Raw genomic sequence first — 25,932 nt, 5'->3', positions numbered from 1 at the left:
GGTATTTCTGAGCCCCCTCTGCTCTACTGAATGTAGGAGAGGACCAAACAGTACGCTGAAAGTGAAAGGTACTGGCCTAACTTTGGACACCGAGATTTCAGCCCTGCTCCAAGTGCAGTGCAACACTGTGGTGGTGCTTGTGTAATAGATACAGCTCCATTTATACACCTCTGTTTCTTTGAGAGAAAACAATGGATAATTATTACTAAGCAACAATGATATGCTCAGGTGCTTTATAAACTATGTGGAAAATACAGGACTTTGATGGACGTGTTCTGGTGAATCATAAGCCTTCCCCATCCCCACAAGAGAAAGGAAACTTGCCAAGTACTTACTTTATTCTAAACTTTGAAATATTTTCATTATTGAAATAAAAAAAAACCAACAAACCCACAACAACAAAAAAAACCAAAACAAGCCCTGAAAATCCATCCCATTTAACGTATCTGAATTCTGGTGTGAAATACTTGGAAAAGACTTCTGCGGATTTCTTCCATAGCTTCATTTTATCATATAGCCAATGTTTAATTAAGGAATATGCAGTTATGTGGCAGCGAAACACTTGTGGTGTTCACAGGCTGTTTACATACTAGACTCCCTGTGCAGTCACTGTAACATAGGGCGAGGATTCTTTTTTGAAGCCAAACTCACTGTTTGCTTAAATGACCGCAGACCTGTCGAAGTAACTGCAAGTGATGTTCTTTTTACCAGCAGTTAAACTGGCCTTGCAACCCTTGAAAAATCTTCAGGATCATGAGCTTTATTTCAGGGTCACAAACGGAGCAAAACTCCATATCCCAGTTGAACATCTTTCTTTGACCTGCTCTGATTCTGTCCCCCTGTTCTTAAATAATCACTGTAGTGGAAGCAGAGCTGCTCTGGAGTAATAAATTATAAATGCTGTGCTTCAGCCTGCTTACTGGGATGTGATTGTACAGAAAATTTAATATAGTTTTCACAGATGACTATGCAACAAAGAACAGGCAGTGGCTCAAAATAACCCATTTCTCTGTAAACTCTTGAGGGCAGTGGAAAGATAATGCCAAACACCCTTTCTTTGAAGGCCAAGGTAAGAATGCAGAGCAATAAAACCTCTGGCTGTGTGAAAAGAGCTGCTCTCTCTAGGTGGAAATGGGAGTAGCTGAAAGACCCAGAGGGAGAAGTGGACACATGCTGCACAATCTGAAGAGAGCAGCCTGTGGGGCGTCAGCAGGTATGGTTCCCTAGGTAACACCCAGGAAACCTGTTTGTTCCCAAGTCCTGAATCTCAAAATGATGTTGTTCCTATTGATAAAACAGCAGGGTGGGGAGGAGGAGGCTGGCTGCTGGAAACACGGAGGTTGCAAAGCTGCTGGGAAAGTGTGTTTGATACTCAGATTTTTTGTAGCCTGGGATCTAATCTGAGCGTGGAGAAGCTGGATTAATGGGAGTAAAAGAACTGATGCTTTGGTGATGTGCTCTGAAACTGGAAAAGAGGAAGATAAAGGGGAAACCTGTAAACATGATAGAGACAGTTCTGCAAGTCAGGATGGGTTATATGGTTCTGCAGGAAACAGTGGGGCTCTGCCTGCATCTGCCAGCCGGGAATGGGATTTCAGCTGCAACAGGGCTGTGGTTCTTGCTGGGTCTCTTGAACTGAAGCTGCCCGTGCATCTGCTCTCAGCTGATCTTTGCTTTTGTTAACCAGTTCTCAAAATGCTCATAGCAGTGATTTGGTTAAAATGAACCAGTGATTTAATTCTTGGTTTAACTTCTAACTTCTAACTTAGTCCAGCAAAGTTTTCAGTATTACATGGACATTACAAGTCCCATTAAGCAAAGCAAAATAAGCTTTAGCCTGAACATTAGTCTAGCCACAGTGGGTTACCATATAAAGGCACAGTTCTTAAACATACCCAGCTCTTCCATTTGATTCATGTTTCAGCACACTATCACACCACAGATTCAACAAACATAGATCGTTTTAAATGGACAGCTATGTACAAAACTATGATACAACGTTATTACAAATCTTGAGAGATAAAGCTCTGAATTTTGAGAACACAATACTGCACAGTCCCAGTTTTAAAGCAAAAGTAACATGAATCTACACCTTCTGCAGCTTGAACACAAAGGCTTTTGAGTGCAAGAAGCTGAAAATGGCATTCAGACCCAGAGATTTACTAAAGGGTGAGCTGAAAGTGTGTCCAATAGAGCAACCTGGAAAACCTCTTTCTGGTGCCTTAATAACAGGAACTGGGGTCCTGGTTCTCCAAAAGTTGATGGACACACCTGTGCATGTGAGAAGACTACTGATGAGCTTCAACTTAATTGCACATAAGCATCATGTAGGAACCAGACACTGTTTATATGGCCATACGCTCACTAAAAGTGTATATATATATTTTTTTTTTACTTTCCCTGTAACTGATTTCCCTTGCTTTAAATGATTGAAAGTAAAAATACATTTGTCGGATCTGGGTCTTGGACCTGGTCCAATAGAAATCGTCAGTGGCAATGAGAAGAGGGAGTAACATGCTTCCACCTGTGATGGTACAGCCACTGCTTAATTTATACCCTTAATTTAGTTGAGACACTGCTATTTTTAAAATTTCTGAGGCCTAACACTGCGGTCCTTTCTTGGGCCACACTCAGCTGTTTCAAGAGGAGTTTGGCCTAAGAGCAGGTTGAAAGACTTGGCTTTGAGGACAGCGGGCGAGAGGTCTGATCCTTTCACGCCGCCAGGCGCAGCACTGGTCCCTGTCCCCATGGGCCCCCAGCGTAAGGCTTGGGCCGAGGGGCCTGAAGTGTCCGGGGAGGCTCTTTGGGTCTTGGGGAGGGGAGCAAAGGGCTGTGCGAGGGAAGTGGTGCATCCTGGTGGGGCAGAGGTGACCATGGTGGTGTTTTGGCCATGCAGAACGTGGCTTCTGAGAAGCTGGCAGCACTCTGGGGATGTGTGAGCGGTTCACTGGGCCTCTGTTATTTCTTCTGCCTTGCTGTGACACCTGCAGGAGGAGGGGGAAATGCAAATTATTTGCAGCTATATAACAAAAGCGGTATGTTTTTGCATGTGTGTGCATCTAATGGTTGGGGTGCTACTAAGGAAACCAGTTTCAGATAACATAAAAACAGGTGGAGCTAAACCTTTATATACTTAAAAAACTCATGCTTCCAGAACTGATCCTGATGTTCAAGAGTTTGGGCAACTTTGCTTTTGAGCTGGGCACTAGTTCAGTCCAACAACGTGAGCCTTGCGTTTTCCAAGCAGAATATAGGAATACACTTCTAGATATTAAATTGCTGAACTTACTAAATCTAGAGGATTTAGCAGGACCGTCAGAAGGATGGGGTGGCACGCTGTCATTTTTAAGAGCCTGTCTCACTCCATACCCAAAGCAAATACCATTTCTAATGAGAGACCTGAAGGCAAAGGCCATATAGGAAGACAAGCACTAGATTACATTTTTGTAGTCCTTTAGAAAACTGCTCACAGAGTCTGCAGAAGAGGAGGTGAAGCATCTGGTTCTCTAGAATTAAAGGAAAACAAAACAAAAAAAAAAGGGAGGGGGGGAAACCTGGACTCTCAAACCCTGCTGTCTCTTTGCAGGTGGGGGCTGACGCCCCACTGTGTCATGTGCACATCCCAGCTGCTGGCAGGCAGCGCTGTGTCCCCCTCCTGTCCCTTCCCTCCTTTCTCACCAGGCTGTAGTCTTGGAGGACTGGCATATGCTCCCCGTTTGGTTTGTTCTTTTATTTTCTAGGGAATAAATCAAGTAGATTTGTGAGTGGGGGAATTGCCAAAGCCTGGCTGCTTATGGACTTGTACTTTCAAGACTTTTGTCTCCCCTAACCTTTCTAAGGGACATAAAGATGGCAAGAGAGGAAAAAGGGAGTTGCACGAACAGACGTGAACATTTGTCTGTAGTGATTCTCTAGGGTCTAACACAAGGGAACACAAACAGCATCTCCCAAGTCCAGGCATTTGTACTGTCCCTCCTCTGTTTGACTGTCAGCTTCTGTTAAATGGTCCTTCTTCAAGGTCTTTTCAGATTTGGTTGGAAATGACTTCAGATGTTAGCAGCACACATATGAACACAGTGTGACCACCCATGCCTTCATTCCACTGGAAAACAGGCTTTACCGTTTCTTTCAGGAACATGGAGATAATGTGAGATACCACTTTTTGGGTGTAAAAGCTGACATTTAAAGAACGTTAACATAAATACAGAAATTTCTGCATAATAAGATATAGTCAATGTGGGGAAAGAACTCAGTAGCTGATTACAACAGTCTTTTACTGCTCTGAAATATTATTTCATAGAGTCACAGGATGTTCCTGCCCTTACTCTGGTGCTGTTACAAAAGCTCTAAAATCTGATAAGGGGATCAAGTCTTGATCCCTGCAGCCAGATCTGCACAAGAAGGAAGAAGATTCCTGCAGCTTTGCTGAGATCCAACCACTTCCATATCCAGAAAATCCACCAAAGAGAGAAATATCCTGTACCAAAAGAGAACTGGTGCTGTGACCTGAACAGGCCATGTGCACTTGGGATAAATAAAAATAATAAAAAAAACCCAAACAGAAGCTGATCATCCTAGGAAAAAATACTGATGGGGAGCACTAGGCTTGTTGAGTCAGTCATATCAAGAGGGATAGACTTGAGCTGCATTTGGGTGAGGAAGCACTGTGGCTGCACATTAACAGAAGCAAACAAGGTTTTGTTTCTTCTGACCTTTCCAAGTGACGTAAAGACAGGAGCAGAGGAAAAAGGAATACAGGTTTGAAGGTGCAGCTCACCTCTGCCCTCCCGGCACTGAAGCACAGCTGGGCGCTGCCGGTGCGGTGCGGCTGTGCCAGGCGCTGCATTTCAAGGATGTGCTGAAATTCCTGCCTGATTCGGTCACTTCATAAAGGTACAGTTTGTCCATGCATTCCTTGGTATTGCTTTCCTATGCCTTCTAAGGGGAAGTCAAGGCTCTGTGTGTCTGGTTTTTTTAAAATTTGACTTTTTTTAAGCCTGCATGCTGGCATCTCTGTGCTTAAAACATACATAATCTGAGTTACGCTTAACTCACAGTTCCAGCTGCCCTCCCTGTGCAGCATGACCACTGGTCCTGACATGTTTACCTGTGCCTCACTGCTACTGTTTTCTGTTCTTGCTGCAAATCTTCTGCAGGATTTTTAAACTAACAGAGTTACTTCCCTCTTCCACTTGATGTAATCCTGTGGTATGGCACAGAAAGGGCCAAGAGGAGGGCAGGAATAGTCAGGACTGTAACTACCCAATTTATATCTCCTTTTCTCTTACTAGCAATGATGCTTCAGGTGCAGGATCAAAAGCAACCCTGTGTGGAAATCCTGCAGATTCCTCTGCTCTACAGCCCCAGGGGCCGGGGCCGCCTGGCTGCACAGGAGCTGGGCTCCTGGCTGGGTTCCCAGCCCCGGGCACTGGGGATGCTGGAGAATAAATACATTCCTTTCAGGAAATGAGACAGTGAGCGATTTGACATTATTGATTCAGTTCATAAGAGATACTCATCAACATGGAAAGGACAATGCGTAAGTATGCAATTTCAGTACAGTGGGTGTTTCAGTTGTTTCTTTTTCTTGCTTTTCTTTTCCAGTTGCTGTAAAGACAGGCACAGTTTTGCAAACAAAAGTCTCATCCTGACAATTGTTAAGTTTTCTTTTGAGGGACAACTGTATGTTGCCAGCATCAGTGAAGGATACAGGGAACTTGGTAGACAGTTTCACTAGAAATTGGGTTTACCTGTATTATTTTTTGGGGGGACAAAAGCCAAATTACTCTCTCTCCACATCCACATCCCAGACAGCTGCATGAATGCACGTAAGCGTGCACAGTCTGTTTGCTCCAACTGACTACTTTGTGTGCAACTCTGGAAGTGAATTTGGCTTCGAGTTGGAGCTGCTTTCTTGCCCCAACCAGTACTTCTCCCCAGGCCCAGTGTTTTATTCCCTGTTTCAGATACCTATATTTAAATGGTGCTGTAGGAAGTGGCTACCCGCAAGCAAAGCAAACATTGTTCTTTGCAGGAACTAGGTACTGAAATTGCATTTTTACAGTTTCTGAGAAAATAATAGGATCAAAGCAAGGACTTTGTTTATCACACGAAGCTGTATTCACTTGGTTAGAACAATGACTTTTAATTATCTGCAGGGAAAGGAGGTTTGGCTGCTGCTGACACAGAGGACAGACATGTGGGCTGCAACCCTGTGTTGAGGGGAGATCAGCACTGACTCCACTCAACGCAAGATCAACACCCCAGAGAGTAAAAATCAGAGTAACAAATTTATTTTACATGTATTTGTGGTTAGACACCAAGACAAAAAGCTTAGCTGATATGCTCAGTACTGATTAGGTCTGTGAAGTCCCAGTGCTGTGGTTAGTTCACATAGAAACACCTTTGCAAGTTTACATACCTCATTGTATCACACAACCTTTTTTTGTTTTATTATCTCCAATATCACTCTCAACCTCTGCTTTTAAACAAAAGAGAGACACTAAGTATAGCTGATCATGGCAAGGCAAATTTAACAATGGAACTTTTTACGATGAAAGTGTTGTCTAGTAGCAGAGAGGTTCCTAAGATGCCATCCTTGGATGCCCAGTGAGCCCTGTGGCTTTTGGGGAGGGTCAGTTCCTTAGCCAGAAATACTAATTTCAGATGTCAGGAAAGCATCGCCGTGGCTGGGAGCGTGGGGTGCTCCCTTTGCTGCAGCTCCTCTTGGGAAGCAAATTTGGGAACCACTGCTCCAAGAAACCACTTCTGGTTTGTGGCTTGTTTTTTAGCTAGGGGAAGGTGGCATGTTTAGAAACATAAATAACTGCAGCCCCAGGCATTATAAGGGTAAGTTCCTCTGTGGCAGATGCTCAACCCATGCTGTCTTTCTCAGCAGTGGGTATTCAAACCCTCCTTTCATTTCTCCTCCACCTTCCTTGGAAGGAAAAACATTAAACATTGATAAAAAGAGACTTCCACCACGTTCCTGCCCATTTGCTTGACCATAGGATCTTGCAGAAAACAGGCCTTGGACAATACATTGCATCTTTCTAAAGGCTGACAGACCCATGTGTCTTCCCTATGAGGCACCTCTACTCTGGGATTAAAGTACCCACCCAAGGGTGACTTCAGCCTGGTAGAGTCTGAGGGACTTGGATGCACTTCCCAGGTTTGGGACCAGCTGCGGATGTTTGCCGTGAGGCAGGGAATGGCGTTGCTCCACACCTCCGGCAGCCGAGCTCTCTCCTGGCACCAGTGGGGCAGCCCAGTACGAGGGACCATTTGGCCAGCCAAATACAATCCTTCACACAAGCATCAGCGAGATGCTATTTTTTAATTGTTGGTTTCTCCCCTCACCCTGCAGTGAGAACTCAAGGGCCTGATGTTCAGGAGCCACCTGAAGTACCCCTGGGGCAGGTTTTCAAGTTGCTGCATGCAAAGTGCTTTTGCAAGGAGGCTTAGGAGAGGAAAAACCAAACACCCCAGGCAGTGCTGATGTTGCTGGGTTTATGCATTTTTAAGTAGTTGAGAGGAGGGTGATCACTGATTAAATACCCAGTATTAACTGCCCTTAATCACTGCTCTAATGGAGCTCTTGTTTGCACATAACCATGCCTTGTAGCTGTCTTTAGCACACTTGACAGATGTGCTTATTGCCATCTTTACTGCGTATGTGTAATGGGCTTTTTAATTATTGATTCATCATTACCCCTTTATAAACTACTTATAAATGTCAAGAGAATGAGCAATGCTTGTGTTTTTCTTTTTAAATCTCTTCCAGGTTTAAAAAAAATAACAGAGTGGCTCTAGGGGCAGGGGGCATCAGACGTCAAAGTGGGGGAAACAGGTATATATAAATATATGAGGAAGCACTCCCAAATTAACTCAGCCCCTGAGAGCTGTATATGAAATACGCTACCTGAGGAGCTTTTGCTGTGCCTCTTCTTCTTCCTCCGTTTCCCAGATGGCCTCTGCTTTTCTCTCTCAGGGTGTGTTTGCCCTGAGGGGAGTGTTGCTGAACAAGAGGAGTCGGTGGCTGGCTCCTCTGAGAAGGACTTCTCTTGGGAGGTGTCTAACAGTGAGTCTGTACCAGGGTCTTCATTTTCTTTCACCATCTCTTTCAACTCTGCCTGATGAGCCTCATCACAGGGAGTAAACTGAGCACTGCAAGGGTCGACTCTGGTCTCACTTGGCTGGGATTCTGGCTCCTGTGCCAGCCCGTAACTGTCTGAGCCATCAGATGGGCATTCCTTGTCCTGGCCTTCTGAGATGGACCCATTGAGCTGGTCTCTCAGAGCAGTGCCTGAACTGCTGCGCGCAAACCTTATCCCTGTGCCTATGTTAGCAGTAGAGAAGGCGATGGGGCTGCTCTTTGTGTTTGGCTGGAGGCTTGCCCAGCTGTCTGCCTGCTCCATCCCAGTGCCTGGCGTGGGCTGACCAGCCCCATCAGCTTCCACCAAGCTTACTGAGGGGCTTTCTGTCCGGGACTCCAGTGGCAAATCTCCTCCAGCATTGTTTTTAGATAACACCTGGCTTGAAGCTGAGGCATTTTTAACATCTCCTCCCATCTCCATCAGGGCAGTGGTTGAGGGGGGAGTGCTTTCTGAGGGATGACTATCGTTGTTTTGCTTGGCCTTATCATTGATCTGCTTTCCTGCTGCCTGTGGATCCTTAAGGCTCTTTCCTTCAAACAAAAAACATGCAATCAGCCAAAGCTGCAGAGTTGCACCTGGGATCAGCAAAGGTGTTTCTGCCACTGGGAGAGCAGTTGCCTGCAGAGGGTGCACTGACCTTAAAGCAGCTATGCAGAGACAGTACCATGTTATCTTCTCTATACCTCCTCTCCTTATACCCCATGTGGTCACCCCAGTTGGACAGACTCCAAGGCTCCTGCTCAGCAAAGTCCCTGCTCTGTTTTCAGCAGGTGTTTATGTGTCCTTGCTGCCAACACACTGATTTCCATGCAAGTCCCTGGACTTGCAGGGGTGTCTGAAAGCCTACAGCAGGAATTGGAAATCTGCCTGCAAGGTCCTGAACCAGCCGAGTCTGCTGGCTTGGCTGCATGGGGATGTCAAAACTGCCATCAGCCGGCCCAATCCTGCCCTTGCAAAGCAGGTTTAGGAGAGCCACAGTGCATAAGTCAGGCTCTACGGTAGGCCAACGTCCCTCGACTTATCTAACGTGCACTGACACTGAAGTCATAAGACCAAAGAAAAGGTAAACCCATGGGCATCTCCTAACAATCACCTAAAGGTCTTGGGTCCTTCTGCAAGCAGGGGTTTCTGGTCTTTTTTTAAGGGCTGCTTTAGACTCCCAAATGTAGATTGAGACAGGGTGCAGCAGTCTCCAAGGCAGTGACAAGCTGTGCTACTGAGACTTGAAAGCATGGAGGGGACTCAGGTGGGGATGACACCAGCGCCTCATTAGCATGGTACTGTGGCTGACCCGAGGGCCGTGCCTCTTCGAGGGTTTATCAGCATGGGTACAAGGCCATGCTGCTCCAAATTGCTGGTAATTCTGGGGCAGACCTGGCTGGTGTCAGCTCAGGGATCTCTGCTCTTCTTCTCCACAGCATTGGCTGCAGAGCGTCCTTAAATAAAATGCCCCAAATGTGAATACAAAGGCTTCTTGCTTGTGCGCTTGGCTTAGGCTCAGAGGCAGATGGGAATGAATAGCTGCAGGTACAGTCAGGTGTGCGTCCTTACCAGACTGGCTCTCCTCCAGGCTCTCTGCAGGTGAGGTTTTAGGAATTGCATCCGACTCATGTCTGTTCTTTGTCTTTCTCAGCGTGAATCCTTTCCTTATGTCAGCCAGCAGCGCATCGATGATGCACACCTCCTCCTGCTTCACCACTCCCTTCTTAACTAGGATAGAGACAGATGGGTGTTAAATCTTCCCATGAGATGGGGCAGAAGGATACTTTGCAGTGATGCTTGGGGCAGGTAATGCTGTCCTGGTACAAGCAACCACTGGGCAAAAGGAAGGCACTGATGCCAGGCCTGGGAGCAGCCTGTGCTCCGTGCCTCTGGCAGCTGTGTGTCCTGGCTGAAGCCAAAGGGTCTACCCGAAAGCCTGTGTGCTACAGGTTGGACCAGTGGCATTGATTATACTGAGACCTTGAAACACCTCCTGTTTGATATCCGTGTTGGTAGGAGGGCTTTTTTTGGGGGGGCTGGGGGAGTGGAGGGAAGGTGATCTTGATTTTTCTTTCCTCTCTGCTTCTTCCAATTGTACTTTCCAGCTGTGTCTTTCGTTTTCATCCAGAGAAAGGCAGATTTAAGTTATCGGCAAGATTTTTGGGGTATCAGGAGTCTCTGGTAAAGAGAGACTACTCAAGTGTATAAGGGGATTTTGGAGGGGGGGGAGAAGCCAAATGTTTCTTGTTAGACTTGGGATTCAAAAGTTATGTTTAGAAACTGAAAAAGTTAACTGAAATGTTTCAATTTGATTTTTTTTTTTCTGTTCAGTCAGAAAACCTAAAATTAACTTCTCTGCCCAGCTGCAACTGTGAAAAGACAATTTTTAGCTATGGCTATAAGACCTAAAAGCCTTTAGTCAGCCAGCACCTGGAAACCCACAAAATAAATTACTGCTACTGGTCCATTAAAGCAGGACCAGCAAAGAGCTCCGGTCAGCTCTCCCAGCCAATTTGGGATCGCAAGACCATCTCTCTTTTTTAAAGCCTGTTCAGATACTCACTGACTTTTCCATTTTCTCCCTTCTGTCTCTTCCCCTCTTCCTCTTCCAGCTGTTTCTTCCTCTTCTCTGCTTTGGCAGCTTGCTCCTTTCTGTCCTTGTTTTCCTGCAGCGAGGTAACAGGGACATAAGAAGGTTGGCTAAATGTCTGCTGGAAAAGTCAGTGAAAAGAAAGATGACCTGCAGATGGTTGCAAAGGAGGAAAAGAGATTCTGGCCTTATCCTGTGCAGTAAATAAAATGGGCATGGAGAATGGGCTGTCTTGCCGAGCGGGTGAGAGGGACACCACTGGCTTGGCCAGGACTCTGCCACATCCCAGTAGGAGATGGCAGCAGTGATCTGCCTAACACAGCTACCTACCAGTGTGCAGATCTTCTGCCTGACCTTTAGTTGAGGTAAAAGTAGAAGGTACTGAAGCCACAGTTTCTTCTAAATTGGTGGCCTTTTACTATACATCCCCCTTCTGAGCCTGTCTGCTCAGGTTGGAGTAAAGGGGTAAGATTTATAAGCCCATTCCTCTAAAATTTACGCACTTGACTCCAAAGCACCTTTGTGACTCTGCAGCTAAAGCTGCACTGAAATCACAAATCACCAGGGTCTGGGCCGGGGCAGGAGCACCTGCACTGCAAGAGGATGCAGTGGAGCAGAGATCAAACACCCCTTCCCCAGGTGACCTCATGCCAAGCATGGAAAGGAGGGGGCTGTAACCAGCATCTTCCCCCACACCAGATTTGGGTGCCTGTCCCACCTGTCTGTCAGAGCAGAGGCATGCACCAGCACTAGGGATGCTCAGCACCATGCATGCAGATGCCAACCTTCAGGGCTCGGATAAACAGATCTCTGAAGGTCTTCATGGTGCTAAATATGTCCTCTAAGGACAATTTGCTTGGGTCTTCACAGAGATAGCTTGCAAGTTCTTCTCTCTTTCTTTCAATGGTTTCAAATTCTTCTTCCAGCTTTCTGGAGGCATCAATGCTATCCTGAAATGCATTTAATATACACAGTAAAACACTATCCAGAGACCACTGAGTGAAGTGCACTTAAAGAAAAAAGGCTGTCAACATAAGAGCTTTGAGCAGGGCCCTGGTGTATAACTCCAGCAGAGCTCATGGCGTGGGAAGAAACTGAGATTTGCAGGTGATCTTTGCTCCTGGTGTCTGTGCTATTGCCAGTTTACAGGGATGGCTTGAGCAAGACATGGAAAACACAATGCAAAGCTTAATCCCAGGAGAAGGGGTTTACTCTGGTGATCCACACAGAGGCTGTAGATCTTCACTCAAAGTGAGGAGTGACACAACAGAATGGAGAGAGCAGGTGGGGCAGGGGACTCAGGTACCTAGGTTTGGGGTGGAGGTGGCAAATAAACACCAATAGGTTGTGTGGCATCACAGCCCATTTCCAAATCTGAGAGAATGTCTCAGCAATATTCTCCACCCTCTCATGAGCCTCCTCAGCTGCATATGTACCGTGCACTGCCTCTGTGTGTGTAATGGGGGAGGTACAAGGGAGCTCCGTTACTGACCTGGATAGGTTTCTCATACTGTTGTTTCACATCGTCATTTGATGATAAGACCTTTCGCTGAAGCTCCTGCAGATTCTTTAAATTGGTACTGGACTCCGTGCGTATAATATCAAGATTAATTCTGAAATCACATAGAACCCCCCCATTAGTTGACACTCTGGTATCCTGCGCTGACTGAAGAGTGGACAAGTCTGAGCTGGCAGCTTGTTTATCCCTCTGCTTCCCACCACTTCACTGAACTGAAACCTGAGTCTGAACTCTCTATACCGTCCAAACTCTTCATAGAAAATAGCTTCCCTCCACACCACTTAGGAAAAGGCTGCCAGGTCTACCTACAACTTTGTGTATTGAGTAAATGAATTCCAAAAAAAGTCCACCCTTTCAAAGGGCTGTTCTCTACCCTCAGAACTCGCCATTAGCTCACCTTCTGTGGTTGAAGGCGCTTCAGAAATGCTTCTGGGTAGCTGCCCTTCACAAGCTCCTGCTACCACAAAGGCAGCGCAGGTTTGGAAGGGCCTGGGAGGTAACATTAACTAAATGCACTGCAAATTTCAGCCCTAAGTATTGCCAGCTGTAGAAGAACTATTATATATTAAAGGGGTTTCAACATTCATCAACCAAATCTTTTGGTTAAAACTAAATAAGATGTCATCTTGTTAATGTGCTATACCAGCTGTGTGTGTCCTAATTTCTGGTACATTGTTGATGTGTATGGGATTTATTTTTGGTTTTAATTTGAAGGAAGTGACACACAATTTTACCCTGCTGCTTTTGAAACATATTCAAGATCCTTTGGCAGTTCCAGTAGGTCCGTGTGGCTGTTTTCTACTTCCTGAAGTGGAAGAGAGAAAGAAGTGTTATTTGCTGTGTGCCATGAGCTGAGAGAGGAAGCTGGGAGGAAGAGACAAAGGCAGAAATGCTCAGGAAGGACAACTGCACCACGTCCTGCTGCTACCCCTCCTCTGCAGTTTGCTTTGCCTCGCAGAGCTGAGCTGCATTCAAAACAGGACAGCATGTTCAGAGAGGAAGGGCATTGCTCCCTCTTGTATGTATAAAAACATACAAGAGGGTTGAATGTTGAGAAATACTCATAGTTCAAAGCAAAGCTGACCTGCTGCTGAGCTCTTCTTCTACCCTCTTCTGATACACCTACCCTTGACCATGGGAAGAGGCAGGACTGTGGTTTGATACAGTCTGGCACTTCCTGTGGTCCCAGGAGGGTATCAAAAGGGGTTGAATCTTAATTGCACAATTTACTTTCATAGCTCTGCTTGCTGAAGCTACTGCTAGCTAAAGCAGGGCTTGACCATGCATAACTGGAATGGAGAGACCTTGATGAATGAAGGTGGTAGAGCAGAGCATGGAGAAAAAAGGGAAAACCAGCATTGCAGGGAATAAGAAAGCCATGGGGGCTTGGAGAAAAGCACGGAAAGCTCGAGCATAGTCTGGTGAAAAAGGAAAAGGCCATGGAAAGGCAGAAGGGCTAAATAGATACAGACCAGCCAGGACAGCTTTGTTAGCCATGTGCTCTGTGGTTTGCAGCTGATGATGTGCAGATTGCACAAATATGAAAAAGGAAGTTCCAGCCATTGCAGGAAAGATGCTGGAGGAAAACAGAACAAGCCTTAAAATAAGGAGCTTCCTGAGTAGTGCCCACAAGCAGCCTCCTCGAGCCTAAGTGATTCAAATGCTCCCATCTTGTGACACTGTGGCTAGCTAGGGAGGATATGAATACAAGCATGTGGCATTAACTGAAAGTTGAGTAGGAGAAATGGTTCATCCATGATAAAATCCTCCCCCTTCACTATTGTCCAGGACTTGGCAGTGGTACCTCCAGAATATGGTGGAGCAGTGTGATGCGGGTTTGGTTTGCTTTGGTTTCTGTTAGTTTGAGTAAAGTGCTGATCTTAAATCCATCGGCATCGCCCGTGTGACTTCCCTACAAGACAGAAAAAAAGCAGATGTAACTCCTGTGCCCACCCAAATTACAATCCTAAAGGAATCATCCCCCCAGTCATTACAGTATGTGGGTGACAAGACAAAACAAGTCCTTACGTAGTTCAGAAAGTTTCCAACTTTGAGAATCAGTTGACAAAAGAGGGGCAGGCGATGACTGTTCAGAAGATCTGAAAAATATAAAGAGTTTTTAAACAAAAGCCGCTATTATACTAGAATGTTTCCTAAACTGCACTGAAATTGGGATTCTGAATTCCACCAAACCAAATGTGATATTTCAGTTTTGCAGCCCAATGACTCAACCTGCAGAGAAACTGATTCTACACAGATTCAATTCCTCAAGTTGTAAAAGTTTTGTTGACTTAGGTTTCTTTCTTTGCATCTGGTCTCTCATTCCTAATGGAAAATAACCTGGAGTTGGACCCTCCTCACTAACAACCCATCAACTCACTGCCTTCCTTGGAAGTACCCAGAATTACTCTGGTGTGGACAAGGGTAACTGGGCGGTAGTTTTAATCTTGCAGACTCCATTCAGCTGTGCAGTGAAGCCATTTCTGACAGCCCTGTGATTATCTGCCAGCTGCTAAAACCAGACATGCTCACCCTGTTCTTGGTCTCGCATGGTGAAGGAGATTATCAGGGCATGAAGGGTATAGTCCCTGTCCTTAAGACACAGTGCTGCAGTGGCGTGCTTTCTGAAGCACTCAGCTCTGAGGCACAAACAGCTCCAAAAGGGCAACTGGGCTGCTGGGAAGGCACTTTTTGGGGGAAGCTTCAATTTATCCCAGCAGGCAGCTGTAATGCCAGCTGGAGAAACCCCCAGCAGGAGTTGGGGGGAACTGGCTCTGGGACAGGTGGCACTTGACAGTGCCAAGAGGAGCTCTCAGTGGGGTGAGACCTGAGGTTTCTGCCACAGGAAGCCAAAACCTATTGCATAAGCTCTCCATGTACTCACAAAATTGGAGTATCAGGAATTTATAGCCCAAAATAACAAACTTTATCTTCTGGTTCCATTTATGGGCAGGGAAAAACTAAAGCATCACTACTTCCTGGGGGAAGTTTGGGGTGTGCTTTTCTGGCAGCAGAGAAAATTGCTGTGTGAAGGTCTTAATGTAGCAAATAATGCCAGATGAATTAGCTGTAACGGGGCTGGCTCTGTTGTCTAAATTTGGCTTGAAAGGGCTGACAAGCTTCCAACGCTCCACCACTGAACGTACTTCAGAGGACTACATCTGCTGCAGAAAGAGAGCTGAGAGTGAGGGAGAATGATCTCTGGTCCTATTAAGGGTTTGACCATCACTGGAGATACCTAAAGCTGCATCCCGTATTCTGCAGTCGAACCAGTGAATAGACCACAGGGGAGTTTTTTGTGGGGTTGGGTAGTATCACTGCAGAGCTCCAGGGGAGTTTTGGGGGACTTAAAGGTTCCTGTCATAAATAAGCTCCAGAAATAAGGTCAGGTCATTTACCTTCGCAGGCTCTCCGGATGACTTCAGCTTTTGGCTGAATCATGTCCAGCACAACAGTGGTCTCTTCACAGATCAGCATACATTCAATGCGCAGCTGGTAGCTAAGGATGGAGATTGAGTCAAAGCTTAAAGCCACTGTGATCTTGGCCAGCACAGCGGCCCTCTTCCCACATCACCAGTAAGTCTGGCAACCCCACAACATCACTGTCAATCACAACCAAATCAAACCAGTGTCTGTGGCTTGTGGAGGGAGGTGAGGGGCTGCTGCTTGCCTTGGGGACCAGTGGGGGTATAGTTCCTGCTGATGCACTGTGATCAGCAAATTGAAGACTGACCACCGTGTGAGATACGGGTTCCCCTTTCTTAGCATTGCATCTGGGACTGCCTTTCAGTAAGTTATGGGACCCCTTGGGCAGGCCTGACCCTGGGTCTGGGCCAGCTTCTGCTACTTCAGAGGGAGAGGAGGTGCTGGAACAGCAGCAGCCCTTCAAGGGTAACAGGGAAAGGGACAGCTCAAAGATGGAAGGGGGAATCCACCACTATATCCATCAGTGTCTGTCTGTGAGGCTCCTATAAAGAAACTTAAACTTCCCAGAGTCCCAAGAAAAAGATCGGGCTAAAGTTCATGACCAACACCCTTACCTGGGAATCTGAAGGAGGAGGAGATAAAATTGATCTGCGTTTGCTAGTTTTGATTTATCTTCTTTGAAGGCCTTCAGGTTTTCTATCTAATGAGAAATAAAGAATTAAGGCTGTGGGACTGCACTGAGTGTTCAGCTCTGTAAAGGAAGGGTACCATTTTCCCTCCTGACCTCATGCTTTTCAGGCAGCAGCTTCAGCAACTGCTTCAGAACCTCAACGTCAAACTTGGTCCGGTCCCCATTCTGGACCATGGCAGCCACCTCTTCGTTGGAGCTGCAGGGAAGAGGCACAGAGTCAGCTGTCACCCAAAGACCCCTCTTCCACAATCACACGCTACTGAGACATGTATCTGTGCAAGTGCTCCATGCTTTCCCTGGTGAGAGCCACAATAATCCAAAAGGAAAGCTATGTCCCTATGATTAACTTAGAACTGGGACCTGGATCCCTGCTATGCCCCAATTTTTGTTTCTGGCCCTGGTCAAATGACTCAAGGTCAGAGATGAATGCTGCAACTCAGATCTCTCTCTCTGGGTCTTTGATTACCTTAAAAGAAAATTTATTTCTTAACTTCTCCATTGGCCCTGTTTTGAGGAGGAATTTGACCTCCAGAGGTGTCTCACAGCCTAAGCCACCCTAAAAGACTGTGCCACAACTTTATCTGTAACACAGAGATGTAATGCCTTTGTCAACATATGGGGATATTGTACGTAAAAACAATTGAACTCCTAAACTCAGTATTTTAAAGACAGTGTAGGACAAGATGGGAAATGTTCAGATGTTTTAGTAACACAAACCACCAAAGTGCATTGGATAAAACAGATTTCATGAGGACCTTCCAGATACTATGCAAAACCTGCTCAAAGTTCAGTCAATCATCATGAAAACTGGCCATATCTTACCATTTAAATTGCTTCAAAAATATGTTCAAATTGAGACTCTTCTTGGAGTCCAAAAATGTGATCTTCATTAAAGAAAAAAAGAGATATCTTGTATTAGATGAGCTGTCTGCAGTGATCTTTATTTGAAAGAATGAGAGGGACCTCCTCACCTCCTTCGGTTCTGCCTTCACTGGTGCAGCCGTTTTCTCCTTAACGGTTGGTTGTGGAAAGCAAAACAGCTGCTCTATGCTTGTGTAATTGGGCTCTATAGTTTCCTCGCTGCTGCTGCTCACTGAAGCCCACATTGAGTGACTTTCTGAAAAAAGAGAAGGTGTCAGACTGGCTACGGGGACAGCTGAAAGCGCCTGGCTTTTGGGGCAATGTGAACTGCTAGAAGGGACACTTCTCAGAATATGAATGAAATAAGAAAAGACATATTAGTCCTGGACAAATACTAATTATTTAGGAGGGACAAGTCCCACAAGCAGGATCCAAAGGGCCTGAAGAGTAATTAAACCGGGTGCTCTACCCCTAGATGTGCTGGTAAGGAGATACAGCACTGGGCACATCCCTCCCTATACACCTGCATTTCTCCTCCACAGTAGGCAAACTGGATCAGCATGAAAAGGACTTCATCCATTTCTTTCCTAGCCCCATGGCTGATATTATTTTTGCTCCCTTGCATGCTAGCTGAGGGATTGGCCACAACCTGGCCATTCTCTGACTGTGAACTTCCTCCATTTTTCACTTTATAATCAAGCCTCCTTGTATAATGCTGGCTATAGGACTGCTTGAATTAATTCCCACTGCATTTTCTTAAGCATATTTTTAAAAAAATCACCCAAATGTGCCTGCAAAAGTCTCTACTGAAATAATCCCAACAATTAACTGCCTCTGTGATTGAAAATATGTCTTATTTAGACTTCACCTATGCCAACTTCCATGCAGTGGACGCCTTGCTTGTCTAGGACAAAGCTGACGTTGCCTGTCCTGGCTTCTTCTCACATTTCATGCTTCTCTTTGGATCCGCTAGGACAGGGAAATGTAACCCAAAAATCAAGAGAGAAGTCAATGATTCGCACGGGTCTCCAATTCTTTCAATGTCCTTGACGTGATCCTTACCTGCACTCTTACTCATGACTTTAATATACCCAGATGAAAGTATAGATGATCTGCAGAATGAAAGTCTGGGGAACTCAGATCAGAGCCTATTGAGAACTCAAGTCTAAGGCAGGTCATGGTGGATTAGGGAAACATTCCCATCCCTCCCCCTTCTTTTAATTTCAAAGTATTTTAGTTACAAACAAGCTATTCCAAACTACTGATTTAGTTAGAATGGTTATTATATCAGTAGTTTAATACCATATTTATTTATTTAAGCTCTGCAGGTCAGAAGGGGAAGTTCTGTATCTAAATGGAGGCAACCACATTTGGCAAACTCAAAGACAGTGTTTTCTCTTTTGTGTCACCCCTAAAGCAGCAGCGACTTTATGACACCTACCTCGCACCACATTGGAGGGCAGCTTCTGCCAGTTCAGCTTCTTCATTCTCAACGTTGGTGTCTTCACTGTCTTGCGTGGAGGCCTGCCCAGGCCAAGAGGGCAGCTGAATTGGGAGGCCACCACAGTTTCTATATGATCTCCTGACATGCCAGGCAGGAGGGGTGGAGGGGGAGGGATGCCCTCCATGCCTGGCAATGGGGGTGGGGGTGGAGGGATGCCCCCCATGCCAGGCAATGGGGGTGGGGGTGGGGGGATGCCCCCCATGCCAGGCAATGGGGGTGGAGGGGGAGGGATGCCCCCCATGCCAGGCAATGGGGGAGGAGGGGGAGGGATGCCCCCCATGCCAGGCAATGGGGGTGGAGGGGGAGGGATGCCCCCCATGCCAGGCAATGGGGGAGGAGGGGGAGGGATGCCCCCCATGCCAGGCAGTGAGGGTGGAGGGGGAGGGATGCCCCCCATGCCAGGCAATGGGGGAGGAGGGGGAGGGATGCCCCCCATGCCAGGCAATGGGGGAGGAGGGGGAGGGATGGCCCCCATGCCAGGCAATGGGGGTGGGGGTGGAGGGATGCCAGGGAGTAGAGGAGCTGGAGGTGCATTCATCATGGGGGATGTGGGGGTCACGGCTGTGGTGCCAGAAGCCGGGGGTGGAGGTGGTGGGGGTGGAGGTGCTCGGGCAGGAGCACTGTTGGGTGGAGGGTTAGAGGTCTCCAGCAAAGCAGAGCAGGCTGTGAGCTGGGAGGACGAGATCTTTTCATTGGCAGGTGGCCCTGAGGGAGGTGCTTGTGCCTTGGAGGGGTTTGATGATCCCACTGGGCTCTGAGCTGCACTTGCACATGGCTCTGTCTCTGCCTGGATGCCTCCATTTGCAATCCCAGACAGCCGGTTTTCAGCTCGCTTTTGCTTGTTTGGATGTTTCTTGATAGATAACAGCCTCTCGATGACTTCTTCAACTGTGTTACCTTGGACTAGAGAAATGGGTTGGGGTCAGAGAAGGGATGGGGCCCAAAGGTTGCTTCACGCTATTCAACCCTTGCCAAGCAGCAGATCTGGAGCCATAGAGCCCATTCCCTGGAGTCACTTTACACAACTGCACTTTTAGCTTCCAGGCAATTTCCTTCCTGTGGTCCTGACCCATAAACACTGTTTTGAGCATGCCTGCCAGCAAGACTAGCCAGCACCAGTGAGGACAGATTCCCCCTGACTCCCATGACCCAAAGCTCAGGGCCTAACCACCAGAGCAAGACTGTGAATCCCAAGACCACTGCTAAACATGGGCAGCGCTCACTGGCGTCTGCACGTCTGGGGCTTTGCTTCAAGTCTCAACCCTGTGCAGCAGGTGTAGCTTTGTCCCAGCTTCTGTTCAGCTCTTAGCAAGTCCCATAGATTATTTCTTGTACATTTGGGAAGGACTTTTGTGGGCATTGGATGGGATGAGGAAAACAAGAGGGGAGCGCAAGGCTGGATGGATACGTCATTCTTACTGTCATTCGCGAGCAATAGGGCTCTGTTCACTACAGCGTCCAAGGACTCCCACAGAAGGAGGCTGGAGTCATGAGATGGTTCCAAGTGCAGCAGGCTCTGAAGGATGGACAGTAGCTGGATGGAGACTGGAGAGCGGCTCACCTGGAAGGCAGGGCAGTTTTCCGTCACAGCAAAGCTGGTTCCAGGCAAAGTGTGTTAACTTTGCCGTTGCATGACTTTGCGCCCCATGTGAGGGCCTACTTACTTTATTAAAGAGAGATGAAAAGACCTCATGATGATCATTCATGTTTATCCCATCACATATCTTTAATAATTCCTCATCATCTTCTATCTTGAACTCCTCAAATGTATCACACTGGATAAGCAGATCCTCCTCCTCTATGTCTCTGCAATATTACAGCATTCATTTTCACTGGAGAGCCCTCCACTGATTTTCAGATGATTGTTTTTGTGTAAATGGATTCTACCTCTTTGCCTCTCAGGTTCAACCAGTTGTGTTGAAAGTATCCAACTCTACCTTATTTATAAAGGATCAAATGCCATCAGTGCATCTTTTCTTAAACTGACTGTACCTCCTTCTACATTTGACACATACAAATGTATGGGACTTTTCATGGCGTAACCTGACCCAGCATATGCTTTGTATTGACTTCTTGGAGTTGTAAAAACAGAGTGGTATTTCTACCTTTTTGTAACTGGGCCACCTTATTTTTTTTAAGTCAAGACAAATTGAAAATATTCCAGTGATGTTTCTGTTTGAAAAACTTCCTTCTCTGTTACTCAAAATAGGATTTAAAAAATCCCGAACACTCTAAAGACAACTTTCTTAGTACTCTTGAGACCACTCAGTGCAGGAACTCTACCCTTGTTAGTTGTCAGTATAGAAAGATCATGTCTTCTCTAATTTTTATGGTGTTGAATGGAGCAATTCCAGTTACATGGATAACTGCAACTCACATACAATGCATTCTAGAATTTATCACGGGTGTTTCTGACAGAACATAATTTTTAAGTTAAGAAACTGCAGACAGGTATGTCCAGATATGCATTAGTAAAGTGTCTTAGCTGGGTGCTTCTGGGACCAACACCAGCAGTGAAGGGGTTTGGATACAGCAAGCTGCTCAGTGAGCCCACAGCATCACTTCAGGTTCAGTCTGAAACGCAGCCTCAACAAGGACATCGCTGAGCCTTGCTCCACCTGTGCCCAGAGCCTCTGTCAATGCCACCTGCACCAACAACTGTCCCTGTGACACTGTGGCTGGCAAGAGCATCTTAACACTGGCCGAATGCCTCTGGTTCCTGTGTAACGGGTGCACACTAATGTGGTCCACTCCACCCACATACACTTCACTTCATACAACAGAAGGCTGATAAGCATTAAGTTTCCATAGCTATATTACTGTGAATCTCATTTATAAAAGAAAATTTAAACAGTGATCCTTACCTTAGCTTGTCTAAAATATCCAACAGCTGAAGCCCTGGGAGAACAAAAACAGATATATTGGCATTATGACCTACCTGGCACTGATCTATTATGATCTTTATATAATGTTATGCTCATAAACACTTTTTGCAGGGAGAAAAAGTGAAAAAATCTTCAGATGGATCTGTCAAAGCAGGTAGGGTCATCTAGTAAATTAAGAGACCCAAGGTACACGTGTCTGCAGCTGAGTGAACCACTGCAGCATCCCCCTGGAGTTACTGAGGGACACAGGCACTTCTAGGGCATGAGTCACCTCATTCTGAGTTAGACATCTATAAATCAGTCAGATGAATGGTGCGGTCAAATGTCCCTTGCTCTCCACAGAGAGAAACGGAGCCCAGGCTCACCAGCTTGGATGTGTGCATTACATGAGGTGAATCCTAACAAAAGTACCTAGGACCCTGGTATTCAAGCAGTTGGAAAGTTATTTCTGAATCACAGGGCAGCTTCTGTGGCTCAGCTGAGCAGACACAGGGCAAACCTTATCTCTCTTATGGGGAGTTGCAACATATGGAAATCTAGCTACATAAGGTGGTTGGTTATAGAAATGCATTGAAGTGCTGCTGGGATTCTAGAAAAGATCAAAACTATGTGAAAGCAGCAAATTTTAAAAAATGTGGTTACAGAAAAGTTGTTGAAGAGAATAGAGACCAAAGGAAAAAAAAGAGTCTACCTTTAATATTTGCAGTTTTGCTCCCCAGCCCTCTTTAGTCACCTTATGGATACATCTGAAAATAAAACTGTTTGGGAACTGATTTTCTCTGGAGAAAGTTAGATGCAACAAATATCCTTACCTATGAACTCATTTCTGATTTGTGTCCTTGTTCTTAGCTCTTCTTTCCCCAGTATGATGGCATTGATAGCACTCAGCAGTGTCACCATGTACGGCACGTTATCTGTGTTGGAGAGCTCATTCATTATGACGCTGAACCGATACTGCTGGTTCTTCACGCTCTGTTAATAACACAAGTAATATTTCCATTCAGACAGTTCAGAAATGTCTACCACTTTGGTGCAGGCTCTCAGATGGAATTAACATCTTAAAACCTCTCAGTTTATCCCACTGTGCACACGACAGGAAGACACACGTAAAAGCAGCACTCCTCCGCTACAGAGCAGGGTCTGGTTGGCAGAGAAAGTCAGTGAAATTGCTCTTGGATCCCTTTACGCATTCTGAGGACTGATGCTCATACCTGAGCTCGTGGCCAGTGAAACCCAGGGGTGTGGCACCATCTATTTTGTTAATCTAGTAGTGCTTTTCCTGCCAGAAGGAACCTTGTGGTTGGCAGCTGTCTGTCCAGACAAGTCACCGAGCAGCACCACGGACTTATGCTGACCAGGCCAAATTTCCTACCGTCCTGGTTTCAGCTGGGATAGAGTTAAATTTCTTCGTAGTAGCTAGTATGGGCTATGTTTTGGATTTGTGCTGGAAACAGCGGTGATAATGTGGAGATGTTTTAGTTGTTGCTAAGTAGCGCTTACACCGGTCAAGGACATTTTCAGCTCCCCGTGCTCTGCCGGGGGCACAAGAAGCTGGGAGGGGGCACAGCCAGGACAGCTGACCCAAAGTGACCAATGGGATATTCCATACCATGTGACGTCATGCCCAGAATATAAAGCTGGGGGAAGAAGGAGGAAGGGGGAGACATTTGGAGTGATGGCGTTTGTCTTCCCAAGTAACCGTTACACGTGATGGAGCCCTGCTTTCCTGGAGATGGCTGAGCACCCGCCTGCCCATGGGAAGGAGTGAATGAATGCCTTGTTTTGCTTTGCTTGTGTGTGCAGCTTTTTCTTTACCTATTAAACTGTCTTTATCTCAACTTATGAATTGTCTCATTTTTACTCTTCTGATTCTCTCCCCTGTCCCACCAGGGAGGGGTGAGTGAGCAGCTGCGTGGTGCTTGGCTGCTGACTGGGGCTAAACCACGACATACAGTTTTCACCTTATAAATCCCTGCCTCCTTTACCAAAATGATGCAAAATGACCTTCATTCCCAGCTCTTTTCTGTGGTACACAGATCTACCTGCATGGATCAGAGCAGAGCTGTACCTTCTACTGTAGCCTAACACTTGCCTTGTAATGGTCCAGGGCGTCCAAAGCCAAAGTGTGGCCATCTGATGAGTAAATGCACAGTGCAGCCAGGAGCTCAAATACTTGCTTTTTGACCATGACATTTGTTGTGTCAAGTGCTGGAGGAAAAACACAACAAAACAAAACAGAATTTATGATGACATTAATGTTCTGAATCTCAGCATCTTCTGCTACATGGCTTATGACTAGTGGTAGAAAAAAGACTGAAGGAGTGGAGCCACTACATGGAAGATGGGAAGAGAAATATCCCAGTCTATAGATAACCCACCCCAATAGCATTTTGTGATTGTAATGTCTAGTGGGAACAGTAAATGCTCCAGGTACCTACAGGCACTTTGGTGCTGCTTGTAGTTTACCTCTTCCATGTACCAGTGGCATGCTGCAACAGCAGCCAGGATCTCAGCACTCACAATCACACATTTTGTTTGCCATTTTCACGAAATAATGGGTATTTTCTAGAACAGCAGATGAACTATTTTCCTTAATTAATGAGTCTTATTTTTAGTGCAGAAACACCCAATATGCAGATCAAGTAGGCCAATTGTTCTAACCAGTCCTCATGTGTTCCCTGCTTTCCACTACTCTTTCTCTGTGAGCCCTGGGAGCTGGGAGGGAGCGGATTAGAGCATCTTATTTTTCCTTTATTAGTGCACAATGAAGCTCAACTGCTGAAAAGCTCAGAATGCCCCCAGGTTTTCACAGCACAAAAATGCCAGCTCTGTATTTCACACTGATTAAGAACATATAGGGTGGAGAGGAAGGAAAAGGACTTCAAAACTGAAGTGAGGAGCAAGCTAGCTTTCAGACTAAATGCAGTTTAAAGTGCTATTAATAAGGGTTTCTGGGCACAGCTGTGATCTCAGCTCTGTGAAGCAGCACGGAAGTTACCCTCCCAACACCATCATCATTAAGTGCTGTACAGTAAGTTCCAGGAGATGCCCTGGCAAGTTTCATACCTAACGACAAGCCAAGTGAATGTCAGGAGAAAGTAAGTGGTATTACCTACCATCTTCTAGAAGGAACAGACTGAGCAGCACAGAGAATGGGCTCTCTTGAGTCTAAACCATGCCACACTCCCTCCTCTTTACAGGCTACAGGTCTCCAAGCCTTTTAAATTCCTTTCCCTTTGCTGTTGAGACTACAAAGACTAAGGGCCTTTAGGTCTCTTGCCCTCTCCCGCGAAGACTAAATAGCAAAGGTCTGCTGACAACTGAAGGGTTGAGCATTCCTCATGCCTGCATATGGCTAAGGCTGGGTTTATCCCTTGCTTCTCAGTGAACTACAGAGACATTTGTGTGGAAATGAGCCCATCTAAATACCATTGAGTGGCAAAGGCAAAGGCAATATTATTTTAAAGAAGAAAACAATCTCTTTCACTAATCAGTTGTGATCGACAACTTGCAAAAAGCCTGGTGCAGGGCAGGAGGATAAGCAACAGAGAAGTGCCCCCGCCATGCCGCATGTGATGGGTGAAGCAGGAAGATGTCTTCTCACCTTGGAAGAGTTTTCTGATGTAGCCCTCATTGCTCACAATGTATTCAATGCCTTTGTGGGAGTTCATGACTGCTCGCACACAGTTAATGCAGGTGAGCTGAAGCAAGGCATCAGAAATCCTGGCCACTCCTCGCCCCGACAGCCTGTCCAGGGCCTCCAGGAGGAGGTCCAGCCCACACAGCTCCAGGAACTGGACCATCCAGGCATCATCGCTACTCTCCAGCCGCTTCTTCAGCCCAGAGTAGTTCACCACGGATGGCATTTGCAGGAGACGGATGCACAGCTCTGGCTCTGCATTTTCCAGGTTGGCCTCTGACTGGTCGGTCTCCTGGGGTCCAAGTTTCTCCTTCAGAGCAGCCCACTTCTTGTGGGTACCTTCCTTTTTGGTCGACATCATGAACAGTTCATCCTGAAATCATAAAAGAAGACAAAGTGAGAAGTTTGTCTGGACTGGCCAACAACCCTCCAGCAGCCCTGGTTTTACTCCTAGCAATCAGGACATAAAGCTCAACTGCAGCAGGTCCCTGCTCCTAGGCCAGCTCTCCAGCATGAAGGGCACACACTGGAACCAGTCCTCTGTTGAATAAACTCAATATATCCCCTCCTTAACCACACACGTTACATTCAGGCCCTGAAAACTCTGTAGAGAGACTCTTAGCACATCTAATCGAACAAATACAGCTTTAAAAGTAGCCAATTTACACCAGTCAATAG

The 25,932-nt window shown here is 46.3% G+C and overlaps 1 protein-coding gene across 4 annotated transcripts in view; it reads right to left on the bottom strand.

The window, feature by feature from the left end:
• Positions 1-320: 320 nt before the first annotated feature.
• Positions 321-25,932, bottom strand: part of INF2 (inverted formin 2) — a 43,839-nt gene continuing 18,227 nt past the window's right edge. Inside the window, exons 2-23 of one of the 4 annotated variants that reach the window (XM_075104059.1) lie at positions 25,219-25,627; positions 23,707-23,822; positions 22,427-22,586; positions 21,594-21,627; positions 20,394-20,535; positions 20,149-20,290; positions 18,667-19,632; positions 17,336-17,481; positions 17,187-17,248; positions 16,458-16,560; positions 16,288-16,373; positions 15,646-15,746; positions 14,276-14,346; positions 14,052-14,159; positions 12,982-13,052; positions 12,221-12,341; positions 11,514-11,678; positions 10,702-10,804; positions 9,708-9,866; positions 7,922-8,686; positions 6,422-6,478; positions 321-2,984 (exon numbers count right to left, since the gene is read on the bottom strand). In XM_075104059.1, the coding sequence (XP_074960160.1) occupies positions 6,423-6,478; positions 7,922-8,686; positions 9,708-9,866; positions 10,702-10,804; positions 11,514-11,678; positions 12,221-12,341; positions 12,982-13,052; positions 14,052-14,159; positions 14,276-14,346; positions 15,646-15,746; positions 16,288-16,373; positions 16,458-16,560; positions 17,187-17,248; positions 17,336-17,481; positions 18,667-19,632; positions 20,149-20,290; positions 20,394-20,535; positions 21,594-21,627; positions 22,427-22,586; positions 23,707-23,822; positions 25,219-25,615 (4,074 nt within the window). In that variant the 5' untranslated portion in view covers positions 25,616-25,627 and the 3' untranslated portion in view covers positions 321-2,984; position 6,422. Of the gene's footprint in view, positions 2,985-6,421; positions 6,482-7,921; positions 8,687-9,707; positions 9,867-10,701; positions 10,805-11,513; positions 11,679-12,220; positions 12,342-12,981; positions 13,053-14,051; positions 14,160-14,275; positions 14,347-15,645; positions 15,747-16,287; positions 16,374-16,457; positions 16,561-17,186; positions 17,249-17,335; positions 17,482-18,666; positions 19,633-20,148; positions 20,291-20,393; positions 20,536-21,589; positions 21,628-22,426; positions 22,587-23,706; positions 23,823-25,218; positions 25,628-25,932 lie in introns of those variants that run through there. The other 3 variants (XM_075104058.1, XM_075104060.1, XM_075104061.1) reach the window with 3 other exon arrangements.

Source organism: Phalacrocorax aristotelis, chromosome 9 (assembly GCF_949628215.1).
Source record: "Phalacrocorax aristotelis chromosome 9, bGulAri2.1, whole genome shotgun sequence".
Taxonomy (NCBI): Eukaryota; Metazoa; Chordata; class Aves; order Suliformes; family Phalacrocoracidae; genus Phalacrocorax; species Phalacrocorax aristotelis.
The sequence above is the reverse complement of the archived record's forward strand: the minus strand, read 5'-3'. Positions and strand labels throughout refer to the sequence as shown.